At 39.6% G+C, this 19375-nt stretch overlaps 3 protein-coding genes across 3 annotated transcripts; 2 read left to right on the forward strand and 1 right to left on the reverse strand.

Annotated features, from left to right (window-relative positions):
- Positions 1–3945: 3945 nt before the first annotated feature.
- Positions 3946–4847, reverse strand: defbl2 (defensin, beta-like 2). The gene is made up of 3 exons (XM_086307458.1): positions 4775–4847; positions 4384–4495; positions 3946–4277 (listed from the first exon to the last, which is right to left on the reverse strand). Exons 1-3 carry the CDS (start codon positions 4830–4832, stop codon positions 4256–4258), a joined length of 192 nt encoding a protein of 63 aa, XP_086163584.1. The 5' UTR covers positions 4833–4847; the 3' UTR covers positions 3946–4255.
- Positions 4848–5841: 994 nt separating this feature from the next.
- spag7 (sperm associated antigen 7) lies at positions 5842–10887 on the forward strand. The gene is made up of 7 exons (XM_086308550.1): positions 5842–5996; positions 8592–8659; positions 8767–8855; positions 8972–9056; positions 9142–9231; positions 9613–9769; positions 9857–10887. Exons 1-7 carry the CDS (start codon positions 5912–5914, stop codon positions 9970–9972), a joined length of 690 nt encoding a protein of 229 aa, XP_086164676.1. The 5' UTR covers positions 5842–5911; the 3' UTR covers positions 9973–10887.
- Positions 10888–11014: 127 nt separating this feature from the next.
- chrdl2 (chordin-like 2) lies at positions 11015–19290 on the forward strand. Its single transcript, XM_086308549.1, has 11 exons — positions 11015–12636; positions 13070–13182; positions 13275–13368; positions 13478–13623; positions 14286–14379; positions 14559–14620; positions 15154–15316; positions 15439–15627; positions 15722–15895; positions 18152–18244; positions 18366–19290. The coding sequence occupies exons 1-11, from the start codon at positions 12570–12572 to the stop codon at positions 18497–18499; spliced, it is 1329 nt and encodes a 442-aa protein (XP_086164675.1). The 5' UTR covers positions 11015–12569; the 3' UTR covers positions 18500–19290.
- The last annotated feature ends 85 nt before the right edge of the window (positions 19291–19375 follow it).

The following is a 19375-nucleotide window of genomic DNA, read 5'->3' on the forward strand; positions in this document are numbered from 1 at the left end:
CGGTGGTCTGTTTGAGCATTTGGAGCCTCGCTACCAACCCGGCATTTCATCTCCGACAAAGTTATCCCAGAGAGAAGTAAAGCAAGTGTGTAAGCTCATCTCTGAATGTTAGTAAATCATTCCCGTTAAGCTTAACAACCGATATATGGAGCCACTGCCTCTTCTCTCTCCCTCCCTCTCCTGCTGCTACTTCAATCATGAAACTGATTAATGATCAGCTGATCGGCTTTTCTGTCATGACTCTGTCTCTCTTGTTTGTTTTTGGCCCACTTTGCACCAGAAAGATGAAACCAGCGGCTGAACAACAGCAGCACGTTTAAGCTTGATAAGCTGTTGTTAGAATTTATTTAATATTACTTTCTACACCAGGATCCTTTTCCACGCAACTGACGGCTGGTAACAGTGCAGGGGCGGATCTAGCAAAGTTTAGCCAGGGGGCCCGATAGGGCATTAACAGGGAAAAGGGGGCAAAAGACATACTTTTCTTTCTTATTCTCATTTAAAATAATTAAATAATAAGTATTAAATAATTATCTGAATCTTACACCCAAAGTTTTAATTTTATGTAAAATGAATAGAAGTTCATTACTGTATATAGTAACTATTAAGTCTAATATACCCTAGTAAGCTATAGTACTTTTTCCTTTGGTAAAGGTACCATCTGTGTAGTCTGCAATTCTGTTGAAGAAAGATGTTGAATCTATTTAATATTTCTTGGAAAATAATTGATTTCTGTGCATTTTTTTTCCACACTGCATCAAATTAAGGTTGATTACGTCGATTAAGCATCATGAGGTGGAGCGTGAGGGGTGGTTCCCTATTTTTTTTTTGTTGTTGCTGGGAGTTGGAACCCTATTAGTTAGGTTGCTTAATATTTACGCTAAGTACTCTTTAAAATACCAGAATAGGGAGGATGGTGTAGGCTTAAGTTTATTAGACTGATCAGTATTGCTGAATTATGAAATATTTTGGGTGCAGTGTATTTTTTGCATACAGGTATAACAGAATAGCCTTAGTGTTGTTGTTGTTGTTGTTTTAAAATTTGAGTATGAACTTATACAAAATGCAGCAAGATATTAAAAAAACAGTTTTATTGATTAAAAAACACTATATCTGTTACGTTCCCCTGAGGGGTCTAGGTGGTGAGGGGGAAGTAACAAAAAGTGTCCGGGTCAGAAAAAGGAGTCAAGGAGGCAAAAGGGTTAAATTAAAGAGTTTTATTAAAGTAGCTCAACTAAAAGAGACGGACAAGCCGCTATCACCATTTAAGGAAAACAAACAAGACTCAACCGTTGGTCAATACAGTAAAAAATAAGTCAAAAAGAGAGCAGCTCACTAGCTGCAACCACACAAATGGCACTCTGGCCCAGAGCTCACCTTTCCCTGGGCTTAAATACTTTTACACAGCTGACTCACATCAGTCAGGATATCAGGATTCATATCGGTATTGGCAGATATCCAAATTTATGGTATCGGTATCGGTGGTATCGTGCCATCTCTAGTAAGTTTTCCAGCAGTTTGTTCTTAATTGCCACAGTCAGGCTGAAATATTGATTTTAAGGATGCTTTCAATCAAACTGACATAAAGTCTGTCTAAAACTTTGTGGCCAACTCCAAAGTCGCTTAACATCCTATAAAGAAACTGTGATTCTTTGATTATTTTCTTGCAAACTGAGTCAACATTAATCACAGAGTTAAACTTGTCATCAATATATGTTCCCAAATACTTCAAGCTATTAATGACTTCTGCAGACTGACCAGAAAGTGAAAGACCTGTTACGGTGCATGTGTAATAAGACCAGCTCTTTTGTTTTGTTGTTATTAATAAACAAATGACGTGATTTACACCATTTTTCCAACATATGTACCTGAAAGAAATAGTTAATGTTAGAGTTCCTATAAAAGAGATCAACAATAGCAGTATCATCAGGATATTAAAGTTCATGGCAATTAGAAAAAGACTGAACAAGTATGGCTTGTGTGGAAGGGTTGCTGGGGGAAAGCATATTCCCTCCAGAAAAACATGACATCAGAGGCTTAGGTTTGCAAAATTGCATCTGAACCAACCACAAGATAAAAACCAAAGTGCAGATGTTTAGCCATAACGCACCAGGCAATGCTTGGCAAAAAACCCAAACATAGGATATCAGAAGCCTCATAGCAATTATCAAGCACGGTGGTGGATAGGTGAGGATGTGGGCTTGTTTTGCAAGGACTATGCATCCAAGCATAGCAGCAAAACTACAACAGAACGGCTGAAAAAAGTCCAGATCTCGACCCAACTGAAATGAGAGCTTTGCATTAACAAATACCAACAAACCTCAATGAACTGAAGCTGCTCTAAAGAGGAGTGGCTCAAAAATTCTTTCACAATGATGTCAGCGTCTGATAAAGTCAGCAGAAAACAAGTTATTACTTCAGCTTATTGCTGCTAAAGGTGCTTCTGCAAGCTACTGAATTATGTGATGTAATTAGTCTTTCATAGGACTCCATTGAGTCCTGTGTTCTCATTCTTCATATTTAGCAATGCTGCAATTTAGTTCACGCACTCTCTGATCAGCATTCCCGCACTGACTACTCTTTGAGTAATTCTGTGAGTTTCTTCTTAACTGCATATTGTTTAAACTTCATTTCACTTTAATCATTAATGAAACAGCACCTGCATGCTTAAATAAAACAAACCAAGACTGGCACCAATAACCATACCGTGTTCAAAGTCACTTTCTTCCCTCATTCTGATGCTCAGGTTCTCTTGACCATGTCTGCATACCTAGATGCAATTAGTTGCTTCCATGTGATTGGCTAATTAACAAGCAGTTGAACTGGCCTATCCAACAAAGTTGCCAGTGAGTGTTATATTCATGTTGTTAAAAATAAATGTATTTCAACTTCAAAGACACTGCAGGAATTTGAATTGTTAAAATCAGATTTCAGCTCTCTGACTTCTTCACTACATTGCTCATTCCTCCCATTATCACATGATTGAGTGTCAGTTTTTTGTTTTGTTTTTAAAAAAACAAGTGTCAGGTTTTTAAAAGTACCTCAATACTCCCAGCAGTCCATTGTGAAACACAACTTTCTGTTTTAAGCTGTTGTTGTCAGCTTTATGAAGACAGACGGACGTATAAACAGGTCTGGCTGGGGGGTGGGTTCCCTTTTGTAGTTTGATCACGCTGTGCTGTCTGAATAGTTCACCCCAGATGACAATGCAGGGCACAATACAGTGGCTCATGTTTACAAATATCATCCATGCCTTTAACACCTACAACCCCAAAGCAGTTATTGACCACCTTCGGATCATGGCTCATTTGACTCTACATCATGACCATATGGATAAGTTAATGTTTCAATCAGCTAGTTGCTAAATATCAGTGTTGCAAAATATATGATGGCAGCCTTTTTGCAGTGGATTAGTGGTGAGTGTTTAAACATAACAGTTTAACGTTTTCGTAAAATGAAATCGATAATGAAAACCACAGAGCCAATCAGCAAGAACATCTGACCTTACGATCAGAGAGAGGCAGATAACATGACAATGAATTTGCTTTGCAGTCGTGACTGGTGGATCCTGACATTGCCTGTCTGTTCTAGACAATGTTGTCCAGACAGACAGAATGGTGAGATAACATAAACACAGACAAGAGACATAACACTTCATTCACAAAAGCTCTATTCCATCCATCACAGCTATTTGGGTCAGTCACTTGACCATTATTGTCTCCTGTCAGTACAGGGCTGGGGTGACAGCATGCCAGACTCAACCCAGACTGCTTTCTATGCTTTTATTTTCCCAAGGTCAAGCCAAGTTGGCGTAATTGGTGGAATATGGAAATTAATTGTATATTTTAAATGGTTTTCAGATGTAAATTATGTTTAGACTGACTGGGAGCATCCCAACTTAATGGCATCAACAAACCAAACATCAGCACATTTATTTTAATGCATTTATTGTCAACACTGCAGACCAGAGAGGTAAAGGTGACAGCTCAAACAGTTCTGTTGTAAAGAATGCGAGGTACATGGCAGATACACACCTAAGAGCTGCAAATGAGCTTTGTCTAGCTACAGAAAGTCCACTTCAAAAGCACTCATTGTCAGATCCCACAGGATGCTGGGAGGCCAAGAGGGGTCGAATGACAGTAAAGTTGTCATAGTTTCATCCAGGAGCGTTACTATGACCACAGCTGCCTGTACTGAATATGTCAGAACTGATGATGTGATAACTTTCAGGCAGCATTAGGCAAGTGGAGCGCTGCTAGTATCTCATAGCACAGCACCTGGAAAAATAGAAGAGTAAAACTTCAGTTAAACTTGCAATTAGAGATAATTTCTTATGGGTTTGTACCTTTAGCAAAAGCACTATAACAATCGTTCCACGCCTACCTGTATCTTCGGGGGCAGCCGTGATGACCAACAATGTATTCTTGAGCATAGCAGAACCGTCTGCAGAGTCCTCTATACCCACAAGTCCAGTACTGCGTTTCTGGATCAGTTCCTGTAGATAATTATTTAAAAATGACATTCCAGCATCCCTGATGAATGTTGGCTTACTGGCATTTCCATAAGCTATGGTGGCAACGAATCCTTCAGATATTTACAGCACCTAAAATGTATCTGACATAGAAAGTTGTATCGTTTTATGATGTCTTACTTCTCCTCAGTTCAAACACAAACAGGCCCAGTACACTTACGGTGTAGTTTGAGCATATGCGACACTTTGATTTGCTTCATTTCAGTCTCTTACTGTGACAAAGCGGATGCATTCAATCCTTACCCTCCCCAGCTGCGAGCATCAGGAGAAGCACGAGGAGAACCAAGCTCAGTCCCTTCATGTTTGGGTACCAATGAGCTTTCAGACACTGCCGCTGACGCGCTGGTGCTGCATTTATACAGCAGTTGAAGCACGGGGGAGGAGTCCGGCGTGCTCTGTCCAAATCACAATAGCAGAGCATCACTGAGTGATGAGAGTCTGAGGGCTGAAGGTCAGGACTGTCGGTTCACTCAGCATAATCAACAGCTGCAGCCTCTTGAGAATTTGAAGTTTCTTTTTGTTTATTATTCAAAAGAACCATCCCTGTAACTGTCTGTCAATATGCAAAACACAAACTAGTTCTTATAGGATATGCCCCTATGGCAGAGCAGAGCAGTTAATTTAGACGAGAGTGGACTCTTTCAAAAGAAAATGTAGCATTTAAAGGTAAAGGACTATCTAATATATTTGTATTACAGAAGGTAAGCAGAACAGTTCTGTCTGTCCTGCTGCACGTTCAAGCCTCTGTGCACGTACTGCTCTCCCCACCTCTGAATATGGCAGTAGTTCATGTGTTACTGCTGATGCTGGGAAACTCCAAACTGCACAAAACATGCTGGTCCAGTGACGCAGGGAATGATTGTTAACAAAACAATAACAGAGACATATATATATATAATTGGACAGCATGCCCTCTACTGCTCATGCAAAGTTATTTGCTGGCATGTTTGGCCCTCCCAAACAACACAAACAAAACAAATATTTATATACACATATAAACCTAGAAACTGGGCCAATCAAATGAGAAATGGGCTTCGGCTACAATTTTTCAAATTGAAAATAAAATTTAAAAAAAAGAATGAGCATGAGAAGCCCAGCAGCATTACGATTGTCTGCAACAAGATGAAGCACAGAGCAATTTATGTATTTCAACGCGCTTACTGTTTTTGGTCTGGTAAATGTAATTGCGATTTAGAGAAACAGAAGTCTAAATCGATTCCACTACAGTTGTGCAGTACAACCTTCTGGTAGAAGGTGGCGCTGTGTAATTGAAATGCGGATATTTTGCCCCGGCGAAGACGGCTCAGTTCATCCGCGCCTGCGCAGCCTGTACAGCTGCAGCTAAAAACAGCCTTTACAGGTCTGCGCTATCATTTCAAGATGGCGGACCTCCTCGGTTCAATCCTAAACTCGATGGAAAAACCTCCTACAGTCGGCGACCAGGAAAGCCGACGAAAGGCACGAGGTACATATTGTATCGCCTAAACAGCGAATAGCGTCAAGCTAGTCTGAATCCGTTTAAATGAACGTGACGCGGGATTTAAACGTATGTGAAAATTGAAAGAAGAGGCGAACCAGGCATTTCTTGAGCTGCCATTGGTCAGTTCAGCTTTCAGTAAACGGCGGCTGACCTGGTTGAAGAGTTAGCACCGCCTCAACACAACATGCTGCAGACTGTCGCAGATAGGGTTGCCAACTTCCTGAAAAATAAATAAGGGACACCTCGTGGCCAGGGCCAGGCGACCCAGTTGTCTTCACCCTTCCCAGTGTGGTGAATTTTCTAGCTCTTTTTTTTAACCATTTGACTTGAAGTTGATTTAAGTAGATATGTTCTACTTAAATCCTATTCTATTCTTTGTGATATGAACACATGTGAAACAAATGATCATTTAGCCATTTTTTTGTAGCTCAAAATGACAACATTAACACAGTAAAACAGGTCTCTTTCTTAAACAGAAGCCTGTCATGCTTAACTTTTGAGAATATAAGTAAATCTTTCTTTAAAAGAACTCTGTCCTGCTTAACTTAAAATAATAGAAAACAATAGAAAGAAAAACATTCTTGTAACAGTGCACATTTAGTGCATTTAGTACAATTGGCTTCAGTTGAGGTATTATTTCAGCTTTTCTAATGCTAATCAGCTGCTCCTGTTTGTAAACCCGCCTGTTCCCATGATTACGCATCATAACTCATCATCATTATTCATCTATGTATTACTTTTATGTATTAGTCATCTATTTGTTGTAATCATCTATCCTTGCAGTTGTTTATTACACAAAATAAGTTATATTATCACACTTCTGGCCACATAGCGCTGATATTGACTGCACATGCCCATATTAACTTTTTCCAGCCAGGTGTTTTCCTTTTCCCATTCTTCCCTTTCTCTGAGGGGAACAAACATTGCTGCTCTAATGCTGGGCTCACACTGTGCGGTTTTAGGCCCATTTTGAGCCGATTTTTGAGTCGTGCGACCGTTTTGGTGATCGGACCGTTTTTTGCCCTTCGTCGTGCGTCGTGTAGTATACGTGGGGTAACGAGCAGCTCCCGATCATCAATCGCTCGTGAGCCGCTCACACTGCACATGCGCAAACACGTAAACGTCGGTGAAAAAGACGGAGCAGCACGGCTGTGCAGCGTGTGATCTGGACACAAGCGATGGAGGCACAACTTGTAGAACTTTGGAAAGCTCATCCGAGCCTTTTCGATGTGGCATCACAAAATTATCACGACCACAACAACCGTGAAAATAGTTGGATCTACACTGCTGCTCAATCACAGCTGCCTGATCAATGTTTTTCATTAGCAATTTAGCAAAGTTGATGGTGGTGGTGTGTCTGTGTGAGTGAAAGACAGAGAGCGACAGATTTTCTGCTATAACCTTCATTTTATGGAGGCACAGTGTGAGCACTCAGGTCGCATCAGAGCATCGGGCGGTATAGTGTGAGACCCTGCATCGTGACCTACCAACTTCTAACCCCTGCGAGTCAATCGTGCAGTTTGAGCAGGAGCTGAATAACGTGACTGAAAAAAAAAAATCGCACACTGTTTGCCCAGCATAAAGCTGGGCAAACAGTGTGCGATAAGTGTGCTGTCAGCTCATTGGTCACAAAGCAGGAGAGGGGCTGGGAATTATGTTTTCAAACAAAGTGTTAATTCCATTAAAAGTTATAGACTACTTTTGAGTCTCACTGTATTACGGGACAAAGTGCGTCCCTTATTAGCTCAATACGGGACGTGTACTTTTGTTTCTAAATACGGGACAATTCCGTATTTTAAGGGACGGTTGGCAACCCTAGTCGCAGACAAGTCTGAGCTACGGGCAGCTGCTGAAACGCAAACCTGCCGAGAACAGTCCGTCTTTGCCATCTGATTAAGTTACCTCTGAGCTTTCACAATGCTCGGCTTTCAAATGCAGTTTCCTGAAAACCCAAGTTATTCGAATTCACGGTCATTAACCGGTCATTAACCCTTTCTGTCTCCCAACATCTTATCAAAATCTTAACTATTAGGTCTGGGAATGTGCTTCCTACCTTGGTTCCCTTTAATTGATAAATACTGTGTAGGCTGCTTAAAGCTTACAGTTACAGTCAGCAGCTATAACAAAAGCACATGTACTAAGAACTGCAGTAACTCTTAAGTTTCATATGGCTCCAGTAAAAATGGGATATTTGTTTGTGTAGATGCACTTTTAATGCTTTCAAGAGTCCTGCTCAAAACACTGGCAACACTGAGTGGAGTGTTGGTACAAATAAACAACAAAGAAATGTCTTTTCAGTTGTAGTGAGGACATGGGCACAACCAAATCTCTTTAATTAACTTTAGAGAGTGTGCATCTGTATAAAACATCACAGACATGCAACAGATAATAGGATCTGATGCCTGGTGATTTTGGGATTACAGGAAGCCCGTTGTTTTACTATCCTTGGGTCATTAGGGAAAACGACCAGTTTTTGCAGTAGGACTAGATGTTCTGTGTTTAACAGCGGGGCACTCTGAAAGTTTTCAGTACTAAAATGCCTGAGTAAACACATTAAAAATCAGTTGTTGTTCTTTGAAGAGCAAGCAGCAAGGCTCAAGAAGATGGAAGAAGAGGAGAAAAGAAAGAAAGCAGAGTTCAGGAAAAAGGTGAGACCTTTAAGTGTCTTATCTAAGACAAAATGAATTTGTGATGCAGAGCTTTTCTGACCGCCCTAAATTAATCCTGCTATTTATCACATGCATCTTTTATTCAGATGGAGAAAGAGGTGTCAGATTTCATCCAAGACAGTTCACAACAGAAAAGAAAATACAATCCCATGGGGAAGATTGAAAGGAGTATATTGTACATACTATTTTTCTTTCATTACTAAAAAGTAAAACAAGCATTTATCTGCCTTGAAACACATTTCTCCCCCACTTGTCGATACTATTAAGATTTCATCTCTTCCTGTCTCTCAGACATGATGTTGCAGAGGTGGCTGGTTTGACGTCTTTTTCTTTTGGGGAGGATGAAGAGAGCCGTTACGTCATGCTTTTCAAGAAGGTACGAGTGCTTTGAAATCCAGTGTTGGATCTGAAAACAATCTTTTTAGTTTTATATGACTGATGGGAAAATGTTGTTGTGGCAGGAGTTTGCTCCATCAGATGAGGAGCTGGAAGCCTATCGCAAGGGAGAAGAGTGGGACCCCAAACTGGCCGAACAGCGGCGCAGACTAAAAGTAAGACTGGTGTTCCTCTGTTTTTATTTATATATATATATATATATATATATATATATATATAATTTTTATTTTTTTTTTCTTCTTGTCTAATGTTATAATTCCTATATTTAAATATTTAGAAACTAAACAAATGTACCTTCTAAGAAGTTTCCAAAAAACACTTCCATACATATGCAAAGTTTGAAACAGTGATAATGGTAGTTGCTACTTATGCTACTTCTGTGTTAAAGTGGAAGAGTGGAGGCACTTTATGGCTCTGAGGTAAAGAAATTAAGTTGAATTAAAAAAAAAATTAACTTCTTGATCACATTTCACTTTGGTGCTTGATGATGATTACCTTGAATTTCTCACCATGTTGCCCTTTCTTGTCACTTCTAGGAACAGGCTGCACTGGAAGAAGCAGCATCCAGTCAGACAGAAAAGTCACAAATATGCCCCAACTCTAACTACAGAGACAAGTACAGTCACCTGATTGGCACTTCAGCTGCAAAAGATGCTGCACATACACTTGAGGCCAACAGGGCTTATGGCTGTGGTGAGTGTAGAGGCCGGCTTACAGAAATGAAACACTTTGCTTTGTGTCATTCTCTTTGGTCATTGTGTTGGTTGTTTTCTGTCCCAGTGCCGGTGGCCAACAAGAGGGACACTCGCTCCATAGAAGAAGCCATGAATGCAATCAGAGCAAAGAAACGGCAGAAGCGCGAGGACGACACGGGGGCGCACGGCAGCAGCTCTTGAGTCTCCGGCACGTGTGCCGTCTGTCTGTCTGCTGTTTGCGTGTGCGAGCACGTAAGTGCGTTTATGTGTGTCTCATTCATCCTATAATGCAATATCCTGTACTTCAGATGTACAAACGTTTAATTTATGTATCAACAAGCAAGTGTTTTCTCATGCTTTGTGACCAAGACTGTGCTAAAATTATAAAAACTTGCTCAGTGGAGGATCTTCAGGTGTGCTGGTGTCTGAGAACTGGGTTGTTAAACACATTTAACATTTGCCTCACACTCACATGTGAACTGTATAGTATAAACATGTTATATGAGTGTTCAGATGCATAAAACCATAACGGCAGAATATTTTTAGCAGATTTAAGCACGGCTGCGCAGGATGAACTTTAAAAATCCAGCTGTTAGGTAGTTAAAATTGAACTCTGCACTGACAGTGTCCAAAATGTCCAGTACAGTTTTTTTTTTTTAAAGCCGTAATCTCATATTTTAACAAGGGTTTGGTTTGTTGAATTTTTCTTTTCAGTCTAAACCTATGTCACATTGTAAAGATGGAAGCATACCATTTTTGTCTGTCACATGAGGAAACCCTCTTTTAGAAATCTTTCTGTAAACCTGCACTGACTGTGTATTCTTTAACTCCAGTGTAAATGTTTTATTAAAAAGCCATGTGATTGCTTACAAAAGGCATCATAATAGGAGTCGGAGTACCAGACTTCTTCTTAGGATGTTGTGCTCTCAGTTTTGTTTTCTGGTTTGTTTGGGGTTTTTTTTTTTTTTGGGTTTTTTTTTTAAATTTCATGTCTTTTGTTTGTTACAAACAAGAATTCATGCAGGTGTTCCCAGCATCTTAGTGTCTCTTTTAACATGGTTGTATCGTTTTATCCCCAATGTATTAATAAATGGAGAAAAGTATTAGTTCTTTGTATGTTTGATCCCGTCTCTATTCTCTCAGCAGGGCGAAAAGCTCTCACTCAATACAGCTACATGCATAAACATCTTATAATCAAATCAGCAACTGTGATACATCACTGTCCAATCATAATGGCAGTTACAGTGTATCTACTTGCACTAAATTCCTTTTTTACATTTTCTCTATTGATGTCTTGTTTTATATCACACACGCTGCCTTGGCTTGAGGTCAGGGGCTGCTGCTCTGACATCCTCCGGTAATGTCTTTCTCTGCAGTTCATCTTGTAATCGGAAGGTTGCCGGTTCAAGCCCCAACTCTGACAGTCTCGGTCGTTGTGTCCTTGGGCAAGACACTTCACCCGTTGCCTACTGGTGGTGGTCAGAGGACCCAGTGGCGCCAGTGTCCGGCAGCCTCGTCTCTGTCAGTGCACCCCAGGGCTGCTGTGGCTACAATGTAGCTGCCATCACCAGTGTGTGAATGAGTGGATGACTGAATGTGTAAAGCGCTTTGGGGTCCTTAGGGACTAGTAAAGCGCTATATAAATACAGGCCATTTTTTACAGTTGTGAATTTATTGTTTCCTTGATCATTGCAGCCACGAACTACAATACTCCTTCCACGGTTGGTATGAGGTTTTGGCGTTTACTATGTCTTCTGTTGCAAAACTGACATGTAAAGCGATGCTTTGATTTACTGTTTTTCTTTCATATAACTAAATGCTAAAACAAAAAAAGAGTTGTGCAGATATTTTGCTGTTACCAGTGGGTTCTTCTGATAAATCTTTCAGAAGTATGTAGATTTTGCCAGGAAATATAGTTTTTGTATGTAAACTTAATGGCCACTCCACTTGTTCAGCCTTTTGATAATATAAACATCTAATTAGCCAATCACATGACAGCTGCCCAGTGATTTTAAAAATGTGGACAAGATGGACCTGTCGCATTAGAATGAGTAGGAAAAGTAATTTAAGTGACTTTGAACTGTTGATCTGCTTGGAAGTTTTGCCCAGCCATCTCTGACGATTACACAGAATGGTCTGGAAGAAGTAAATATCCAGTGAACAGCAGTAGCTTTAACACGTGACTCCCAAGCAGCTTTTGGAAAGATCATTTGCACAGAGGGTCACTTTTACTGATTCGTTTAATAAAAAAATACAAACATCTTTGTTTTATCACTTTATGAATAATCAAAGCATAAATCCTGGTTCATAACCTCTTTGCTACAACTCCAGCACACTGTTAAAGATTAAAACAGTTTAATCCACATTTTAAACGGCGCCTGTCTCAAACAGCTAAAGAAACGCTTTTAGGGAATTCCTATTAACGCTGATACAAATACATGAGTGCAAGGTTAAATTATTTAAGTGCTTTTATTGCCGTAATTTTGGTACTTTCTAAAGAGAGGAACTGACACTTTTTCTTGAAACAGTGACATTCTTCCACTTCTGTAACGCGGTCGCTGTTTAAGCTGTTTCACTTGTGATACGTCCACTCTAATGCCATCCCTGTTTGTCTCCTGAAGAAGGCGCCATAGATTATCCAACAAAAAAAAAGTAGGATTTTTTTTTTAAATTCCTGTTTCACACTGTCCTGCAGTTTCTGTCCCGCAGAAACACATATTTATTGCGCATTGAAGAGTCAGTCGGGCACATGTAAAAAAAAAAAAAAAAAAAAAAAAAAAAAAGAAGCAAGAAAAGAAATGAAGTCCATGTTTTTGTTCATTTTCATTATTTGGTTTGCAGCTGCAGAGCTAAAACCCCGGAAAGGTAAGAGCAGACTGTTGATGCTTATTCTTTCCTGATCAAACGTGTCTTTGAGGGGGGCTTTAAATGTTAAGGAGGGGGAGAAAAGCATGAAAATGCGACTCAAATGAGAAAAGTTTGCTCGGATTCCGCGACTCGTATATTAGGATTAACGTGTTTGCTGCACAGTTTTCTTTCTCTTTTGCTGTCACAGAAGTCAGCAGAAGTTAAATCATGACTTCTGTTTCTCTAAATAGTCTTAGGGAACAGTCCGCTGTTTGGCATCTGATACGTTTTCCACGTTTTAACCCAGTTTACACAACTCAAAGGTGACAGTTGCTTTGGAAAATGTTTTATGCAGTACTGAAGTAGTGTGAATGTCTTTATTTTCTGCCGATCCGTTTATCTGCGCCATATGCGTTTCTCAGTAGCTCATCTTTTTTTGTTTAACTCTCAGGGTCCGGTTTGGTGTGTACTTTCAAAGACAAGACATATATCCCAGGAGACAGCTGGCATCCTTATCTAGAGCCTTTTGGGTACATGTTCTGCATACGCTGCGTCTGCACAGAGGTAAAGTTGATACATTAAAGGGATATTACACCAAAAGAAGCCAAAGTTGCTTAAATAGCAGCCTATAAATTCTGGGATTTGCTCTCTTTTAGACAGGCCATGTGAAATGTAACACAATCAAGTGCCCTGTCCTGCCATGTGAAAACCCTGTAGCTGAGCCTCAGCAATGCTGTCCGAGATGCACAGGTAGACTGACTCGTCACACACTGTCAGCTTAAGCTTTTGAGAAAAACTACTTCTGTTGTGGTTTTTAAAGCATCCCGTCCTGCTTGGTGTGTTCTCCCCCCTCTCCCAGACGAGCCGAGGATTCCTGCAGGGCTGAGGGCTTCGGTGAAATCCTGCAGGTATAATGGGAGCATTTATCAGCCCGGGGAGACATTCACCAAACACAACCTCTTCCCATCCAAGCAAAGCAATCAGTGTGTTATGTGCACATGCTCTGTGAGTTCAGTCTAATTTGATACTTTCATTTCTTAGTTTCTGAATAAAGAGTTTTCATTTTTCAGAGAGAGTTTGATTGTAAAAAGGATGTAAAATGCAAAAGAAATAGGAGAATATTCAGAACCTTTGCAATGTAATTCATATTGAAATGTTAGATATGTAAAGAAAAATCATTATATACATGTGTGGGGTGTGTTTTTTTTAAGTATAGTGTTATTGCATGTATGAGAAGAAGTAGCTGCCAGTGTTATGCAGTTGTAAGTGAAATGCATTGCTGTCTTGCTTTGGCTGTGACATGCACATAATACAAAGTGTACTTTACAATATAGAGCAGCATGACAAGCTAATGTTTAAGCTTTTAAGTGCTTTTTGCTTAAAATGTTGTACAAAAACAGAATAAACAGCAATTATTTAACCAGTGAATAACTTACAGGTACAGGTTTAAAAACAGTGAAAAAAGCTTTCGTCACATTTCTTTGCCGTGCTGTATCTGAACAAAGGGCAATTTGTTTTTTTGGTAGCGATATGATGTGCTGTTAAAATACATTTTGCTATCACAGCATGGTTATTATTATAATATTATCTAATTCATTCCACTTTTTACAATAGATAGTTCTCGAATGTCATTTTTTTCTTAATATTGGATTTTTTTCTTATCACAGGATGGAAACATCTTCTGTGCTCTGAAAACCTGCCAACCTATCACCTGTTCCTCCCCGGCGTCTGTTCCAGATACCTGCTGTTTGCTGTGTAAAGGTAGTCAATCTTCTCTAAGCTGACAAAATGCCTTTATTCAGTTTCCAAGATGGAATTCACGAAGCAGTAAGGAGCACTATTTTAGGATTTTCACATATAGGTTAGGGGCTGAGCAATGTAGCTGGTTAATAAGAGTGTTTTTTTTTATATTGATCTACATTCCCCTTTTTTTCTCTTAGATCATGGCGTCAGTGGGTCCTCATCAACTGAGGATGGAAACCATCAGCTAAACAGAGGAGTTGTATGTATTTTGCTGATTGCTTTCGTGGGAAATTTGCCTGCATTTGAAAATTATATTTAAATTTAGTTTAAGACTGCAAAGTGGTCTCACCAGTTTAGTAGCTGCAGTTTAATTATAGGGCTTGAAATCTAACAGGATCTGGTAAGCTGTCCTCGTCCGTGTCACCGTGATCACGACAAAAGTCGGAGCAAGCAGGCTGATTTTTTCCCCCTTATGCAGTTATCCGCCCAACTTGGCATCATATTGTTCAGATTCTTTGTGAATCACCCATTTGCTGTGATTGTTAGTGACAAAGGCACAATCTGTGGTTCATTTGGCCCAATCACTGCACAGCACTGAGCTGCACTGTCATCCTATTTAAAGGGGAAAAAATGAGCTAAAAGCAGTGACTCAGATGTCTTTAGCAATGTTATTAACTTTAATGATTTGGGGCATATTCTGATGTTCCTTCAGTTTTCACTTTGGGGGCAAAGCAAGTAACTCCAGTAGCTAAATACATGAAGGATAACTGCATTGTCTTCTGTTTTACATAGAGGCATTCGGTTGATCAGTGCTCTGGAGAACAGAGCAGGGTGCGGTCCAACCGCGCCACTGCACCCAGGACCTCTCCTAGAGGCCCGAGTCTCAGTAAACTCAACCTTAAAGGGGCTTCAGAGACCACCGTGAAGATTTTGTTGCAGAGGAAACACCAAAGAGGTGAGACTTTGTCAAAACAGAAAGATCATTTGTAGGCATTTTATTTTATGTACATGCTTCTCACAACTTTACAATCGTTTCCATATGTAGCACAACACTCAAATGTTTTCCATTTCTCTCAGCGTGTTTATACAATGGCAAGACATACTCTCATGGAGACATGTGGCACCCAGTTTTGGGTAAAGTCCTGGAATGCATCCTGTGCACTTGTACTGACGGGATATCGGACTGCAAACGCATCACATGTCCTACCCAGTACCCTTGCCAACATCCTATGAAATCAGCGGGAAAGTGCTGCAAGACTTGTCCAGGTAGTCAAACAATACTTTGGCTGTTTATACAGATCTGATGTTGATGGACTGTAAACATCATCCATTCAACCGCTCTCCTAATTGTTTTCCCCAGAGACTAAAGCTGAAAGTAACCAGACCCAGTGCTATCTCGGACATAAAAATAACCTCTTGGTGTATAAAGTTGAATCAGCTCTGAATGTTGACTCACCCAACGCAGTTAGGATCATTGCTGTTGAAAGACAAAGTACTGCTGAAGTTGAAGTACAAGTATGGAACACTATAGAAGGTACTGCACCCGCTCCTCTGAGCTATATTATAGGAAAAGTTAACATTTTTTTCAAACGTGCTCATTTTTTCTTGCCGAGTATTAGATGAGAAGATTGTGAGCATGTACAGGTTTCCTGACTGTTCAGTATCATCACTCACTTAGCATACAGAGTGGCTTTCATTCATTTTAGAGGTGCTGGTCAGCAGATTCTCTTACCTGAGCCAAGCTATTTTCTTCATATTTCCAGTCTTTATGAGAGTGTAACTTAACTCCCTCCAATAGACTGTACATAAAAGCTGCACCACTGCTCCAGCTCTCAGACCTGAACCTCCAGCAGAAGTGCCTTAAATCTAAATTATTAATAACAACTTCTCTGATTTGTACCAAAAACACATGAAAAAGAGGGTCTACCTTGTGGTTCAAGCTACCACGTGAGGATGGAGTGCCTTCAGCTTTGGTTTAAAAACAAGACAGCAATAGAAGAAATCCTGAACTTGAGGCTTTAAATTGGTAGTTCACAAACCCTAAAGTAGCTTTATGGTGGTTACATCCATCTTTGATATACAGCTTAGTCGTACCTTTATATTAAAGATATAGTGTGTGTCACGACTGTCGTTCTTCTCACCTAACACTTGACAACAGAGCAAAAAAGAATAGAAAGCCAATTAGAACAAAGTGGGAATGCTGTGTAAAATGCAAACAAAAACATCATGCTGTGATTTGTCTCATAAACCCATATTTTATTCACAATAGATCACAGAAAACATCTAAAAGTGAAAACTGAGAAAATGTACAGTTTTAAGATCAAAATATATTCTTGATGGTCGCAACATGCCTCAAAAAAAGTTGGGACAGGGTAATGTTTGCCAGTGTGTACCACCTCTCTTCTTTTAACGACAGCCAATAAATGTGTGGACTTTTAAGAGAGGAATCTTGTCCCATTATTGTCCAATATAAAATTATTGCTAAAACAGTCTTCTTTGTTGTATTTTTAATTTCGTGACACGCCAAATGTTTTCAGTTGGTGAAAGGTCTGGACTGCAGTGGAGTATGCGGTTTAGCATTGTTTTGCCGAGATGCAAGCCTGATGGTGCCTTTCAAGCTGCCAAACTCATAGCCACTAATGCACCTCTATACCTCTATACTTCAGAGATGCAGGCTTTTGAACTTTTGGACAACAAACCGAGCTCCTCCTGTGTAGTTCTAAGGATGCGGCATCCATGTTTTCCAAGACAAATTTCTGATTTTGATTCATCTGACCTCAGGACAGTTGTCCACTTTGCCTCGAGAGTTTTAGCCCAGAGAAGACAGCGATGTGTCTCGATCATGTTCACATGTGGTTTCCTCTTTGCATGACAGAGCTTTGACTTGCATTTGTTGATGGCACAGTGAACTGAGCTCACGAAGTGATTAATGCAATACCGAAGATCATAGGCTTCCAGTACTGATTTTTGGCCTTTTCCTTTGAGCACGGAAATTTCTTCACATTCTCAGAATCTTTTGGTGATATTATGTACTAAGATGATGGAATCTTTTAATTTTATACCAAGAAAAATGATTCTGAACTTGCTCCACTATTTGCAGTTTTTGCAGATTAGTGACTACCTTCAGTTCAATTAGTTGTTTTTATGTAGCACCAAGGTAAAAATGCTGCAATATTAGAAAGACACTCCTACACGTCCCCCTATGGCAAGTGCTTGGAGACAGTGGCAAGGAAAAACTCCCACTGAGCAGGAAACAGGAAGGGACATCCATCTCTTGTGATTGGTTGGAAGTGAGGGGAGGGAGAGAGAAACAGAGTTTCATAACTATTAATGATTAAATGCAGAGTGTTGTATAAACACACAGGGAATGAAAAGAGATGACTACGTCTTAGAAACTCTGCCTTGGCTAGATGCTCTTTTTACCCAGGCACGTTACTAACCTGTTGCCAATGAATCTAATTAGCTGCAAAACGTTCCTCCAGCTGTTTCCTTTTAGTACAACTTACTTTTCCCACCTATTGTTGCTCCTGTTCCAAGTTTTTTGAGACGTGTTGCTACCATCGAATTTAAAAATAAGCTTACTTTTGTAAAATAGTCACATGTTTAAACGTTTAATGTTTTTTCTATCGTTCTATGAAAAATACATCATTTAATTCCGTTTTTATTTATTTTTGTTCCCCTCAACTCTTCTGAAATTGGGGTTATAGTTTCCAAAATGTGAAAAGCAAGACAAACATACAGCACGGCTGCACCTCTGTGTGATTCTCCTCTGAGTCCTTTATTCTTACAGGCGTTTTGCAATTAATGGAAATTGGCGACATTCAAAGGAAAGACATTTTGGATCATCCAGAGAACTGCACGTTGCTCACAACACTCGATGAAGGTTTGTTTTTTGAAGCGACTGATTTATGTGGCAGATTTTGAAATCATTATTTTAGACTTATCTTACTGTGATTTTGTGTGTGTGTGTATCAGGTTTACATCAGTTCTCATTTATTTTTCAGAGACATGGAGAAAATTTAAAGAGGAAGGAGAAAATCTGAGTAAAGCTCCTCAGACCACGATTTGTGAAGATGGCATTCGGGAGATTGTGACTTTCCTAAATCCTAAGCAAACCGAAGGCCTGTGTTCACCCTAATTGTCGCTATATGTATCATTATTCAGAATAACTACTTGGATGTGCAAGTCAAATATATTATCTATACTGTTTTTAATCCATCATTGACCATCATGTTTAATCATCACATATTTTTAGTTTTAAACTGTTAGGTTGCACAGTCTGTAGCAGTGCGCTCGACAGCTGACTTGCTTATGATGTGTACTTGTAATAATTCAAAAACTATCATGAATTTAGCTAGGTGCTGTAATTATAAACAAAATGTGAACATGTGAATAAGAAATGTAGATTTCTTAGCAGCTTCATTCAGTTGTAATTTTGGGACGAAGGCTTCAAAGACTGTTTTGGCATTCACTCAGTGGGATCAGTATTTGTGGAAGAAGGGAAAGGCTTTGCTTAAGTACATGAAAGGAACTTGTATTTTAATATAAGTTGGGATAGAAGCCACATTTTGTTTGTTTGTGTGGTCATCAAAGTATTTATTGTAAATACAGCAAGTTTTTGTCACCTTATTTAAAGGGTATTGTTTCCTATATGATTTCTGTGTATATACATGTGACTGCTTGAATGTTTTTCTTATTTTTCTTGAAGTAGTTTCAGGCATTACATGGGAGTAAATGCACAGCTTTTTACAATTGTGCCTTTTCTGTTGTTAGCTAAAGACCTATTGTAGCTTCTTTTTGTATGCAGCTGCACAGTTTGTTGTAATATCCTGATATTTTACTGCTCCACATACCTTTTGTGTATTTTACAGTGGCGGATGTAGTTGAATGCACTCTGTACCACCCCTCATGGGTATAAATACCTTAAAGTTTTCTCTGATTTGTGTCCTGCTGTTATGTATGAAATGATGCATTTCAGTCACAGTAGGAATCAGGATTTCTACTTGAGGCAGGG

Source organism: Aulonocara sp. 'chitande type north' Nkhata Bay, linkage group LG10 (assembly GCF_057382095.1).
Source record: "Aulonocara sp. 'chitande type north' Nkhata Bay isolate Kocher_YH1m ecotype deep benthic linkage group LG10, A_spYH_male_GT1.1, whole genome shotgun sequence".
Classification (NCBI taxonomy): Eukaryota; Metazoa; Chordata; class Actinopteri; order Cichliformes; family Cichlidae; genus Aulonocara; species Aulonocara sp. 'chitande type north' Nkhata Bay.